This window comes from Podarcis erhardii (genome assembly GCF_964252035.2).
Source record: "Podarcis erhardii genome assembly, chromosome: 12".
In the NCBI taxonomy this organism is placed as follows: domain Eukaryota; kingdom Metazoa; phylum Chordata; class Lepidosauria; order Squamata; family Lacertidae; genus Podarcis; species Podarcis erhardii.
The window spans coordinates 36513278-36528296 of record NC_138513.1 but is presented as its reverse complement, the minus strand read 5'-3'; the positions used below and the strand labels follow the sequence as shown (position 1 = coordinate 36528296).

Sequence of the window (15019 nt, the reverse complement as noted above, 5' to 3'; positions counted from 1 at the left end):
GTTCCTGAAAGGAGGATACAAATGAATCAAATGCGTCGTATTTGTGCAATTCAACTTGGAATTTCTCTCAGTCAACTAGGATGGAGTATGCATAGCAACAAATCTTTCCCCATTACAACTGTGTTTCAGTGAAGTAAAACACAAGGTTGAATGGATGAATGAGTGTCCTTCTCACGTCTAATAACAGAATGGTGTCCCCCCTGTTTTACTCTTCTATGATTTTTTTCCCTGTTACAGTAAACAGAGCCACATTAATTTCCACCGAGACTGTATCAACCGCTAATCTGTCTAGTTTTTGGATTTGTCCCTGTAGGACTTCAGGTTGCAAGCTGTTTCTGATAATGTCTTCCTCATGTTTACTCAAATGCAGTGTATTGAAATGCCCTTGGCGTATTTAAATGCATTGCAAAATGCTTCAAGTAAGGTAGGCATCCCCTTGCCTGAACTATGGCTTAGCATGAATGCGCAAAGCATGTAGTTTCCAGGCTAGGAGACGATGGCCACAGTGCTCTTCCTTCATTCTCCCGCTGATGCACTACCATGGTTTGGCTTAGTGTGTCATCTGAACCTGGTTTGTCATGGTTTGTCTCCTCTGGAAAAACCAAGCTGCAAATCAAGAATAAATCTTAGTTACCGCTTATGGTTTGTACTTTTCCAGACAAACCACAAGCCCAGGTTAGGAGGACATGCTAATCGTTGCAGCATGGAGGCAGAAGGGCCAGGGGAAAAGCAGTAGCTGCGATCTCTTCTCCAGAGATTTGCGTGGTCACCTGTTCTCATAAAAGGTTATGTGAAAACTGGGTCATGGTATATATTACCATTCAGCTCCTCGAGTGGTATATCTAGCAGTAAAAGGGGCAAAGTGTGATGAGCAATGCAATAATAAAGAGAGGAGGATTCAACAGTGCTGTGCAAATTATGTACTAGGCCCAAGTCAAATCTTTTGCCTCTTCCTCAGGTGCAATGTGCTTAATCCATTCAGCAGATAACTAAGACTGCCCTCTAAACCAGTGGTAGGTAAGCTTCAACCCTCCATATGTTGCTGCAACTGCCTCCCATCATCCCTGGACATTGGGCTATGATGGCTTGGGCAGATGTGAGCTGGAGTCAAGTGACTACCGAGCCAAGCAGATAAGTAACTATACAACCTTTAGAAGACACCTGAAAACAGCCCTGTATATGGTTTTTATTTTATTTTCTTTTTTGAGACGCGGGTGGCGCTGTGGGTTAAACCACAGAGCCTAGGGCTTGCCGATCAGAAGGTCAGCGGTTCAAATCCCCGCGACGGGGTGAGCTCCCGTTGCTCGGCCCCTGCTCCTGCCAACCTAGCAGTTTGAAAGCACAAGGTGCAAGTAGGTAAATAGGTACTGCTCCGGCGGGAAGGTCAACTGCCAGAAGCAGCTTAGTCATGCTGGCCACATGACCCGGAAGCTGTACGCCGGCTCCCTCGGCCAGTAAAGCAAGATGAGTGCCACTACCCCAGAGTTGTCCACAACTGGACCTAATGGTCAGGGGTCCCTTTACCTTTTTATAGGGTTTTTTAATCTTTTAATATTGTTGGAAGCCGCTCAGAGTGGCTGGGGCAACCTAGTCAGATGCGTGAGGTATAGATAATATAATTATTAGTAGTGGTAGTAGAATGGAATAGGAGGTCCCTATTTTCATTGGAGAAATGTTGAAGGGTATGAAACAACATATAGAAGGCCGCAAGTTTCCCATACCTGAGTTAAAAGTATATTTATCCCCTCCTTTTAAAGAAAAAAGGAAGGAAGGAAGGAAGGAAGGAAGGAAGGAAGGAAGGAAGGAAGGAGTGTTGGTTAGTGGCATCGCACTGGTTCACAGCCAGCACAGCCAGTTTCTGCTATAAAAACACATCTGCTGTAAACTGGCTTCCCCTGAGCACAGTCCTGGAGAAAAGTTAGTTGCGCAAATGCACTTCTACAAATTATCTGAAGTGCTGGAGGTGGTATGTGCCTCTCAAAGCTAGCTGCTGAGAATCACAAGATGGGGAAGCACTATTGTACTCTGGTCTGGCTTGGGGATTCACCATAGGGATCTAGCCACATGATGGCGGACTAGCTGAGTCTTTTATCATACCATCTTCATTACTCGCGGGATCCTCAGTCTCACCACATTCCTCTGCTTCTTTTCACCAGCAGCACCAAGGAAGTGGAGTTCAAATGAAAGCCCAATAGCTGCATTATCCCTTCCTCTTTTGTATCTCTACACAGCTATTAAAATTGTTTGCTGCCTCTTTCTGAAGATAAATCTGCTTTGTTACCTCAGCCCACTTCACTTGTCACATGATTTATTCATCCACTGATATTCAACATTTGGGAACAGAAGGCCATAAATCTAAGCAACCCTACGTAGGAGTAAGCACTACAGGACGTACTGGGACTTACTTCTGAGTAAACACGTTGTATAGAATTGTGCTGTAAAGTCAGAGCAATTTATATTCTGGGTTTGTGTGTGTGTGTGTGTTTTTAATCAATGAACACTAATAACATATTTGTAGTATTGATCAACAGTTTTCATACTACTGCGGAACGTCAGGAAAGTAAATGTGGTATCATTAATGACAATGTACATGACTAGCGAGTAAATTGCCCGGAAGGAAGAAAAACACAATTGGTGAGTAATCATGCTCCTAAACACCTATAAACACACACACACACACACACACACACACACACACTGCTCTTCAATCCAAGGGCTCATCAACTGCATACAGGTTTAACTTCAGGAACACATGGTGCTACAGAACCATTCAGTCTGGGACAAAGCTCAGTTGGTACAGCATGAGACTCCTAACCTCAGGGTTGTGGGTTTGAGCCCCACATTGCGCAAAAGATTCCCGCATTGCAGGGGGTTGGACTAGATGACCCTTGTGGTCCCTTCCAATTCTATAATTCCAATGGGCTCAAAATATACCATACACAGAAGCTGATTCCGTTCAATGGTTCCAGTATTGTGCTTGCTTGTTTGGGAAGCAATCCGTTTCTACAATAGCTGCATATGCCCACTATCGTCCACATGGACATTACGCTCTAGAAGTATAGCCCGCAATGAAACATTGCAGGTGGAGTGCTCTTGCTCATGGCTGTCTGGCTAGACACCTGCTCATTTATAGGATGCCATTCCCCGCTCTGCCCCCCCCCCCCCGTTTCCCATTCTCCTCCCAACACACATTTGCCTTCAACAGTCAGCAATCGATTGTCCCCAGGCAACTTAGTCCACACCAGGCTGATTCGAGAGGGTTCCCCTCAATATTCCCCCCTCCCTAAATACTGATGTGTACTTCTGCAAACCTAGGAGTTCCTGAATGCCTGTTGATACACCCTACTTGTGAGTGGATTCTCAGTTGTGCACAAAACACATGGGTTGTGAAATTGAACCAAATGTTCTCAAGGGAGGACTGAAATTCTCAAACAGTTCAGGAAAACAGTTCAGAAAGAAAGAAAGAAAGAAAATTCAAAGATATATCAGAAAATTTATTCTGAGCAATTCAGCTCAGCTCTAATTTATTTAAATTTATGCAGGTTGTGTGTAAGTGGAAGACAAACTTTAACATTCCAATAAGGGAGCTACACCAGCTACTCTTGGAGGCAGCACCCTGTGAAACCACCCTGGGGATAATTTTATTCCTAAAAGGCAGCTTAGAAATTTATTAAATACACAAGAATAAATAAATAAGATTCTCACAGAGACCAAACTCAGCTCTCCATGCCTTTCTCTTTCTCAGCCTTGTTCAAACTGCACTCTCTCTGTTTTGTCTCTTCCTATGCAGACACCTTGCTCACCCCACCCCAGCTGTGGAGGGAGAATCTGGCTGAATCATCTCTTCTGACCATCTAGCCTTCTTAGCTCCCACAGAGACACATCATTGGAACATCACAAGCTATCAACACTCTTTTATCAGCTCTTAAGATGCTAGCCGGCTATTGCCTGGGGCAATCCACACCGATAGTCTTACTCACAGGAATCTGATAGCAAACCCAAGGTAGCAGTTGAAAGGATAATAGCACAGGTGAAAGTGGATTGATAGCATGCTAATAGAGACTTTAGGTCTGGCCTGAACTGTAGAGTTGCTCTGTTCAACAAATCCTCTGAATGCCTGGCACAGAGGCAGTACACATTTTCAGCATGAGATGGAGAAATCCTCACTTTGTGAATCATACTGACCCATTTGTCGTATATTGCCTTCAAATGAAAGTGACCAGCATTACCTATGTTACATACGGAGCGTTCAATGTTTTATGAAACGTTTTTATTTGAATGGTGTCTCTTTTTTTGTAAGCTGCCATGAGAAATTTCAAAAATAAGATGGTGAACAAATGAAACTTGTTGTGTATTGAGTCAAAGGATTTTATATCTGTATTATTATTGTCTGTATTTGCATTAGGGTAAAGTAACTGCCTTTTGGTTCCAGAGGGTACAGCTACTATTGGTTCATTTAAGCTGCTGTATTTGGATCCTCTGTCTTATTGGTTTCCTCCAAAAGGCAGGACTGTGATTGCCTGATATTGTTCCCTCCAAAATGTATCCTTTCTAGCTAGTTCCCTGTCCCTATAAATGTAGCTCTCCCCTCCTCAGGCCCCAGTCTTGTTGCTTTAATAAAGAAGTGTTACTAGAGAACTGTCTCCAGCATATTATGTCAAGAGAGCTGAAATCACAAACCCCACGTCACAACAAAACTATTATTATTATTATTATTATTATTATTATTATTATTTGCAAGATAAAAATAAACCATATGTATATTTAGTTAGAAGTTTCAGCTGTGCTTTAATGGGCTTACTCTTGAGTAAGCTTGCTTAAGACTGAAGTCTGAATCCTTCAGAACTATCTTATTTGATTGTTCATATGTCAGTGTTTCTGAAAAATCCATTCACACAGGAAAATGGGTGACGAAGCTAAGGACTTCTGTCAGGCTCATCAGCAACACCCATCAGTTCTGCACAGAACACACCTTACATGGGGTTTGGGGTAGGTATTCATCTGATCTAGCACTTGGGTCAAATTAACTCTGGACTCTTCCAGCTATATTATGATCCACACAAACAAATCATTGAGGAGGGGGAATCACCCCCAGTCTAGCCTCTGTTGGCTTGAGATTTTTTGTTTGTTTACTCAGTGGGACTAATTATGTATGTGTTGACAACTGTACTGCAATTCATGTGAACCACAGAAAATAAATAGCCAGTTTCTCTTGGCCCATAGAGGCCTAAGTCAACCTCAATTCCCACTTTTACTCCAACATGAATTTAGAAAACATGAAAGAAAGGTTAGTATAAAGTCAGAGGAAGTCAATTTAACTTTAACATTCCTTAGATGCACCAAAGGTCACACTTGTGTAGTTCAATTCAATTTTCTATGGATTCTTTTTAAGATGTATATGGGAGAGGCTTCATTGAGTTCCCAGCGTGAGGCAAAGAAAATGCAGACAATATGAATTGGCGCCATAATCTTGTTTGTTCTTGGAAAACTATTTTCTAAATGTGTAAGTAAACAACAAAGACCCTTAGAGGACCACATGGAATACAATCTATGATCTAATATAAATGTTTTGCTGAGCCCTAGCATAAAAAGAAAATTGTGCCTTGGGATTTCTTTACATAGCTGTAACACTTTCTTTTTTCTCTCCACTGGTGGTACTGGCATTTCAATATTCACCAGGCAAGTCTATAGGCTTATTAGAACCCAAACACTAATGATAAAGTTTTACAATAAAGAGATAAAAAGGGAAAGGAGATTATAAAACAAAGGACAAAACGGAGGAGAAAGATTATAATGCATATGGTATAATACTGGAGGTGGAGAAGAAGTACCACAGGCATGTTTTAATATAATAGGACAAAGCTTTTCCAACAGATGTAGAATGACTTCAGATTTACTTTCCAACAACATTCCTGCTAGTTAATCTTTCAACCCTGTTCAACTGCTAACAGGATTTTAAAGCTCCAAAACAATAATCTTGAATATACGCTTATCTTTTTCTCCCAGGAAAAGCAACCAAGAATTAACAATGCACTCTAAAGTGGATTCAATTGGGCATGTTAAAGGTGCATCTTTTAATTTTTGAGTGTATTTGCTATCAACAGGCGAGAGCGTGCTGCACGTGTACAAGGAAAGAACAATATTCAATTACGTCTTTGCCTTAAGCAGATCAGTAGGAATCTACTGACAATTTCAGCATATAAAACTAATTCCAACTGGAAAGCACAGTAGAGCCCTTTTATAAAATTGTGTTCTATAGATTCCAATAGATTCTGCATTGAATGCACCAGGTTGCTAATTAAAAGATAAAATATATCTTAAAAAGTCCCCCCAATATTTTGTAATAAAACGTATACCCTGAGGCAGAGCGATGCAGAATGGCTTTATACAGTGCTTTGGCTTTCTATGGCAGACAGTAATCACAGTGACTTTGTTCCAGGTTAACACCAGAGCTTGAAATGAATGGAATGTAAATAACCTGCAACGAACATTTTCCATTGATTCAGTGTTACATAGCCATGACTAACTTCAGCTGAGTTGAGGCAATTAGCTTTTTTCCAGCATGGTGATCCAGTTTTCAGGGGAGACAGCAGTGGAAACTAGTCCAAACTAGTCTTTTCACAGTCCAAATTATACGGGTGTTTGTGATGGCATGGAGGAATTTGTGTGATGGCACGCAAACAGCTTGCAGCCACAACCAGCCATTCAAAGTACCTCATGTTTTGTGGCCCACAAACACCACTTGAATTTTATTCATCGTGATGGCCAGATGAAGAGCATATACAAAAAGGCCTCAACCATGAATAACATTAAACAGACAGATTTTTTTTCATCGACATAAAGGATGATTAAAAAGCAGTATAATGGAATATTACCTGATGTGGCTGTGAACTTGACCATCTGCTATACGAGGGAGCACCTGAAGTCTTGTTGGCTGTGGACTTCTTGAAAAAAAAAGGGAAAACGTAATTTTTATTACAACAACAACAATACTTTCTTATACCCTGCCCATCTGACTAGGTTGGCCCAGCAACTCTGGACGGCTTCCAACAGAATATAAAAAGACATAATGGAAAATCAGACATTAAAAACTTCCCAATACAGCATGTCTATGAAAAGTCATATAATTGTTTAACTCTTGGATATTTGATGGCAGGGCATTCCTCTCCTGAGAAGCCCCTCTGCCACTTCACTTCTCGCAGTGAGGGAACCACCAGAAGGCCCTCGGAGCTGGATCTCAGTGTCCGTGCTGATGCTTGATATAATTAAGCTTTCATAGATTTCCATAGATCTCCGTGCCCTTACCACAGCAAAAAGACTGATACAGTGGTACCTCGGGTTACAAATGCTTCAGGTTACAGACTCTGCTAACCCAGAAATAGTACCTTGGGTTAAGAACTTTGCTTCAGGATGAGAACAGAAATCGTGCTCCGGCAGCGCAGCGGCATTGGGAGGCCCCATTAGCTAAAGTGGTGCTTCAGGTTAAGAACAGTTTCAGGTTAAGAACGGACCTCCGGAACAGATTAAGTACTTAACCCGAGGTACCACTGTATTCCCTTGCTTGAAGTGCATTCTGAAGATAGGTCTGTCGGTGTGGGGGGAAACTGGTAGGACAGGAATAGACCACTTCACTGAATCTACATGCTCTGTACCTTTTTATAGATGATCAAAACACAAGTGACAGTTTTAATACACCAAGAGTAAGATTAAGCCATGGATATTTGGAAGATGACACTATGGCCTGCTTTCAATGTACACCGAGAGGTGCCTGGTATGCTGGAAGAGGGAACGAAAGACTCAATAAGTGGGAGCAATGTTATTAAAGGAATAGAAAATTCTACCAACATGAAATAGGGATGGCTGAATCGGTCAGTTTCAGTCCTCCGTTTCTGCTTTTCCCCAATCTTAAATTTGGTTCTCCACATTTTCATGCGAGTTTGCAATTTTTTGATTAATTTTAAAACTCCTCATGAAAATTCACCAGTATTTATACAAATACCGTATAGACATTTCTGTAAAGTTATTCACCTAATTTAATGCCAATGTTTGCATGCACACTTTACCCTAATATGTGCATTTGTAGACACATCACTTAGCTAACGAACTGCACTGCAAAATCTGGAGAATTTCAAAGGACTGTGTGTTTTGGTTCACATACTGTTTTGGTTCACATACTGTTTTGGTTCACATACTGTTACGAAAGAGGTGAGTAAGGTAGGTTTGCCTTTAAATGTGAACTGAATTGAGTTTCTCCCCCATCCCTAACCAGGAAGCAGGTATAGAACTTGTTTACAAGGTTACCTTATTTCCAGATGAACTGGCTACTCCACAGCCATTCAGGAATAAAACCAAAGTGTAGCCCAGATACAGAGATGCTTCTTAAATCTCATTACATATTGACTGAAGGAGTAGGGTGAGAAAAACCCTTGCTCTGAGGCCCCTTTTAATGGGGCCATATTTGCACCATCCAGTTAAAGCACTATGATATGATACCACTTCAAACAGTCACGGCTTCCCGATGCTAAAAGTTGTTAGGGAACTCCTGTTCCCTCAACAGAGCTACAATTTCCAGAGTGGTTTAACAATCAATCCTTCTTCCCAGGGAACTCTGGGAATTGTCGTTCTGTGAGGGGAATAGAGCTCTCCAGTTGACACTGCAAAAAGCAGCAATGTAGTTCAGAAAGAAGACACATTAATCCACTTGTAATAACCTGTTTTCTTGTTGCTATTTTTCCTGAAATTTAAAAAGGCACTCATACGCTTCATTCCATTTTATACCAAGGCTCCATTATATACTGTCTTTTATAAGCACTAAAGGCCTTGAAGCCACTATTAGTGTAAAATATTGCTGTATTACGGAATTATTAATATGGCAACTGCCTCCCTTTAATCCAAATTACTTTAATTAAAAAGATAAAAATTTAAAAAGCTCCAGACAGCTCCTTACTAATGAAACCATCAGAATACAAAAGAATGTTTAAACAGTGAGCTGGATGGTTGGGAAAAAAGTAGATTCCTTGAGAGATTGTTTTAAGAAAATACTGCGGTGTGTAGAAAAAAATGTAACTTCCAGAAAAGCAGGAACAAAAGATAGAGAATTCAAGTAACCTACTCCCAACAGAACACATTTTTAAAAAAATCTTCTAGTAACACTTCATATTTTGACTTTTTTTTTTTCCTATTTAGAGTACATTGGTAGCATCAAAGCAAAATCTTGTTGAATGTTTTAAGGAAATGTAGATTCCAGGTAAATGCAAACAATAATAAGTTCATATTTTTTTCTGACTATGATTTGGTTATCTAACTTATGGTGCAATCTGATACAATGTCTACTGAGAAGTAAGTCCCATTGACTTCAGCGGGGCTCACTTCCTGGTAAGGAGATAACACCCAAAATTTCTCAACAGTTAGTGAATTTATTTTATTCTGTTCTATATTAAGAACTGTGATCAATGAGTTTCCTTTTCTCTTAATCTGTGGTTTTGTTTAAGGGTTGTGTGGCGTTCTTCCTTTTGGTTCCCAAATAATATTTGAAACACACAAACAATCAAGAACAATATCATAATAGAATGGATTTAATTCCAAGAGACTCCAAGGAAGGAGTAGAACACTGAAAAATTAAACCTCAAGAAACTCATGCTAACAACAAGCAAAATAGGATGTGGTTGAGTTGCTTCTCCTATGCATTGAAAGGGTATGCTGGTTAGCCGCACCCCTTGCCACCTGAAGGTGACTTGTGGAAGTCAGTTGGTGGTTCACCACACCTCAACCAGTGTGATGTATCATCAGAGTATGGAGAACCCCAGCGGAGTCCTCAGAGAATTCCTGCTCCCAGCAAATGGCTTCTTCCAGAGTCCCTGGTTAACGGAAAAGCTTCCCTCCCGCATAGTTCAACGTAAAAAGGTGTTTATTGTCTCCAGACTCAAGACATAGCTAATCGCTGCTATCTATTATAGACCAAGGGAACATGGGTGGTGCTGTGGTCTAAACCACAGAGCCTCTTGGCTTTGTTGATCAGAAGGTCGGCGGTTTGAATCCACACAACAAGGTGAGCTCCCATTGCTCTGTCCCAGCTTCTGCCAACCTAGCAGTTCGAAAGCATACCAGTGCAAGTAGATAAACAGGAACTGCTGTGGCGGGAAGGTAAACGGCGTTTCCGTGCGCTCTGGTTTCCCTCACGGTGTCCAGCGGTTGACTCATGCTAACCACATGACCCAGAAAGCTGTCTGTAGACAAACGCCGGCTCCCTCAGCCTGAAAGTGGAGATGAGCGCCGCAACCCCATAGTCACCTTTGACTGGACTTAACCGTCCAGGGGTCCATTACCATTACCTTTTACTATAGACCTTTATTCCGGTCTTCAAAGTACAGATACATATGTACAGAGAGAACTACTAACACTATCAGTGCGCTAGCTAACTCTGCTATGTAAACAACAACAACTCACAGTCTCTTCCCCTAACTCTCACAGATTCAGAGTCAGATCCTGACAACAAACAGTACGGCATCAGGACATGCAACAAGACCTAATGAAAGCAATGCCCTAGAAACTATTATACCCATCTCTACATTCCTGAACCAATGGGAGAGTGAATGACTCAACAAGTCATACACTCAACCTCTCTGGGGTTGCTATGGTAACCCAGTATACCCAGCCCCCTTGTTTCAGAACGCAGTGGATGTGCTCCTCAAGACATGAGGCCAAGCACTGCGTCATTTAAACCACTGTTCACATTGCACCATCATGGCAGCCGCAGCTGCCAAAACTACTACTGTGATTTGACCAATGTATGAAGAAGCTTAGCATGCATACATTGGTACACATCTATTTCAGACTTATCTGTTGTATATAAAGTATTGAGGAGGGGTTAAAAGGAAAAGGTACTATTGTGGGCAGTAGTATCAAATATAACTTTCGTTTTACAGGAATCAGTGCAACAAGAAAAGGCCGGAACAGATACGGATATGCCAGTCATTTTTAAAAAAATCCATTCATTATACTTATTCCATCAAAATTCATCAGTTCAGAGTCTCTATGGAGCTGCGGCGATGAGCTTTGATGGTCTGAGTATAATGAATGGATTTATGGGAGTATAGCATCTTATTGGCAATGAATATCTACAGATATGTTATATATCTGTTGAATTTTTTTACCAGCAAATAACCATTGAGATGTTCAAATCATTTATTACTGATGGGATAAAGGGGGGGGGAGGAAAAAGGAGAAAAAAATCCTTAGACAGGTTGAATTCCTGTCAAGATTTATTGATTAGCATTTTCAGACTTCTGTTCTTTCCTTTCCTTTTTAAGGTATTACATTTTATTTGAAAGCAAGATTATTTAGTACACCATTTTTATTCAAAGCAAAATAGAAAATGAGACAGGAAGTTATAGTGGATGGTCATATTTGTGGGTCTTTCATAAAATAAAATAAAACAAAGCTATTGCTATCAGCAGGGAAAGCCCAGGTGGTAGAGCATCTGTTTATCCGATCACAATGCCTCAGGTTCAGTCCCTGGCTAGAAGTCTGGAGAGTCCCTCTCAGTCAACAAAGACGATACTGAACTAGACATTTAAGATGGAGGAAATATTAGTCCTATCTCATTTGCACTTCCCAAACCAATAAGCAAACTGAAACTGAGGTATCCTTTGACATTCATGCTTCTTCAAATTTTCTGATGCAATTTTCCTACCCAAAAATGTTCACAAAAACACATATATTAGTGAATATAAAGTCCCCAAACGACATTATACTAGGGGTAGTTAACGGTACTTCCAAAAACTAGGTAAAATTGTGTGAAAGAATTGGTGGAAATGTGCTTTAAAATGCATACACGTTTCCATGAAGATTTTTTTTTGGGGGGGGGTGTATATGCGGTGTGGATATGGGGTGAACTGCACATTAGGTTGGGGGCAGGAATTGATGAATTCATCCATTTCTACTAGATTGGCAAATGATTTGATATGAGGGCTGATTTGGTATAAGGCAACTTCCTGTATTTCAATGAAATTAATTCTAGATCACGTCTGAGTGGCTAAAGGTCAATGATGAAATGTATTTTAGGGTTGAGTAGACAATCTTCTACACTGCCACACTGTCACAACTGGCTACATGAGCCTCCGCAATGATCACATTACAACAATTCTAATGGGTTCTCGTTAAACAGGTAAACGAAAAAGCATCCATGGGGTAAGTTCACAGTTAAGAAATAATATGCATGTTTCCTCAGAAGTAATTCAGCAGGACTTACTTCAGAGTAGCCATGGATAGGATTGCAAGTGACTAACTCCCATCAGTTTCAATGCCACCTATTTTTGCTGATTGTTCCTCAGAGCCGCATGGCCAGTACACTTGCTTATATGGCCACAACTTTTCCCATCTGCCTTACAAGCTACAAATATAAATAGAACCTCATATAAAATAAGATGGCAAAACAGTGATAGCCCTACTCTGGAGCATAAGACCAGAACCAACAGATTCAAGTTGCAAGAAAGGAGATTCCAACTAAACATCAAGAAGAACTTTCTGACAGTATGAGCTGTTCGACGGTGGAGTAGACTCCCTCAGGAGGTTGTGGACTCTCCTTCAGTGCATATTTTAAAGCAGAGGTTGGGTAGCCATCTGACACGGATGCTTTAGTTGAGATTTCTGCATTGCAGGGGTTTTGACTAGATGACCCTCCAAATCTACAATTTTACGATTCTAGGATTCCAAATCTACAATTTTATGATTCTAGCATTCCAACTGATTTTTTTTCAGGACAGTTACACTATCCAGTTTCATTGGGCAGCCTAAAAATTATACATAATACAATTCACTCCTGGCATTCAATTAATCTGAACAACAACCTGCAAAATGATTTTAACATCAGGTCAATGGCGCATCTAGTCCAACATCCTGTTCTCACAGTTGCTGACCAGGTGCCCATGAGAAACCGGCAAACAGGATTTGAACACAACAGCACCCTTGTCCCTGTGGTTTCCAGCAACTAGTAATTTTTAATTTACAGACCAGACCACCCACCCCCACCGCCACCCTGATGCAAAAAGGCAAGGTGCACTTAGTAGCTGCAACTTAATATTCAACAGACTTCTCACATTCTGCTCTTTTCTTGCAATTTTAACACTATATAAACAACCCAAGGAACCTGTGGAATAGCAGGGTATAAACTGAGACATTAAATACATTGGAAATGGAAGCTTTGTTTCACTGCCAAATATTTTTTGGGCACAATCTGCTGACCTTTCCTCTCATTCAGACGCCATTCAAAGGAATGGAAGCTCCTTGGTGGACTAAGCCCTGGATTCCTTTGCTGAAATGTTCACTCCTTCTATAGCTCATTCTTATTCTCTCCAAAGCCCGTCAAAGAATCTAAATCATGACATGGGGAAAGGTTAGACAGGCATTCAAATTTGTCTGTCACTGCAGGAGAAGTGATGCAATGTAGGGACTGCAGCAGCAATAACAGTGAAAATCTATCATTCTTACTTCTTCAAGCACCCCTCCCTGCAATACGACAGAAATGCATCTCAGCAGTAAATTCTTCTAAGAGCCCCTTAAATCTATCATGCTAATTGCAAATGTGGAGTAGCCATTTGTCTTGTCCTAGAAGTATCGTAAGACGCAGATTTGTGCTTTGAAAAGTTTCAAGGAAGAATCCCTAGGCGGCTCATAGCACAAAACTCTATAGACAGTAGCGACACTGCACTGGAATAATCTTTCCGATAGGACACTGCAGAGCAGTTTAGGGTTTTAAAAAAAGAATTAAAGTGAGGAAGATTGGTAGCCACCGAGAGCATGTTCCTGCCCTGTGTATATGCAGACAAAAATGTGTTTGTTTCATATGACCATTGCGTTTTAGATTCAGGGACAAAATTCCTATCAAACAGTATTTTTGTGACAAGTAATCTGTTGCTGTTTTTCCAACAATAACAGCAAAATGCACCAGTCTGCACAAAGTGTGAAGTGCAAAAAATATTCACAATGCACAGTAACCATTTCAGATTACGGTAGTTCCAAAAATATGATGAAAGGCTGCCCTCTTCAGCCAAAAGTTGGGAAAAAAGGTGCCAAGAGGGTCTAAATGTCCTTTAGAGCAAACATTTGGGGAAAACTTTACTAAATAGTCTATATTCCACTGTACTGTACAACAGTTAATTCCGCTGAAGTAGGAAATACATGCATTCAGTAATGTGTGTGTAGTAATCTATATTTATACACAAGAAGTAGGGAAGCTGGTATACAGCAGAAATGGCTTAGGATGCTGGCTAATAAGGATGTAAGACAGCATCAATTTCCATTCTGCCCTGTATTTTATTTTGCATGCGGTTTTTCTATATATCCTCTTTAATAACCACCATGGATTACCTTTTGGTTTTTGTGTGAGGGTAAACTTAGATACTTGGGAGACTCAGGTAGAATTTGAACAAATAAGAAAGGTTTGTTTTACAACACGAAGTTGATAAAACAAAGACTGTGTCAGGAAATATAAAATTCTTTCAGGAAACAGTTATTTATACCGAATTTAGTAGATGTTACAGGCTTCTAAACAAGCTTAGTTGCTTACGCTTCAGTTAGATGTTACAGGTTTCTAGACTAGATGGTAAACACTTAGCTCATTTGGACTTATTTTGGTTCAGTTCTTTAATTTAGTTGTTGTATAGGTTTTATACAGCTTAATACTTTGGTTCCTAACCAAGGTGGTTATTTTCCATCAGTTACCTAACCTTTCAATAATCACACTCCTGAGGTACTTCTAGCAGTGTAACAGACCAGGGGGTCCCCACACCCCTCTTAACTGGTTTGAAATTCTTCTTTTTCTGAAAGATCTCTCAGTTCCTGACTGAAATGAGACCTAAGTAGACTGTAACCTCACAGCTTCTACTTCTCCCGCTCAAACTCAGCCTCCCAGTTAACTCCTGTCAGAATACTCTCCCATGACACTGAACACTGTCTTCCAATCTAAGCTCAGAGACTCCTTTCTCTAGCTGCAGGTATTTTCCTCAGAGTGGGTGTTGTA

General features: G+C 40.6%; 1 protein-coding gene and 1 long non-coding RNA gene across 2 annotated transcripts in view; one reads left to right on the top strand and one right to left on the bottom strand.

Moving 5' to 3' along the window:
• Positions 1–15019, top strand: part of LOC309325843 — a 527996-nt gene that overhangs the window by 353273 nt on the left and 159704 nt on the right. The gene's annotated exons all lie outside the window — the stretch shown is intronic.
• Positions 1–15019, bottom strand: part of RBMS3 (RNA binding motif single stranded interacting protein 3) — a 494072-nt gene that overhangs the window by 377474 nt on the left and 101579 nt on the right. The window contains exon 2 of the mRNA XM_081833889.1: positions 6876–6944. Within this exon, the coding sequence (XP_081690015.1) occupies positions 6876–6944 (69 nt within the window). The remainder of the gene's footprint in view (positions 1–6875; positions 6945–15019) is intronic.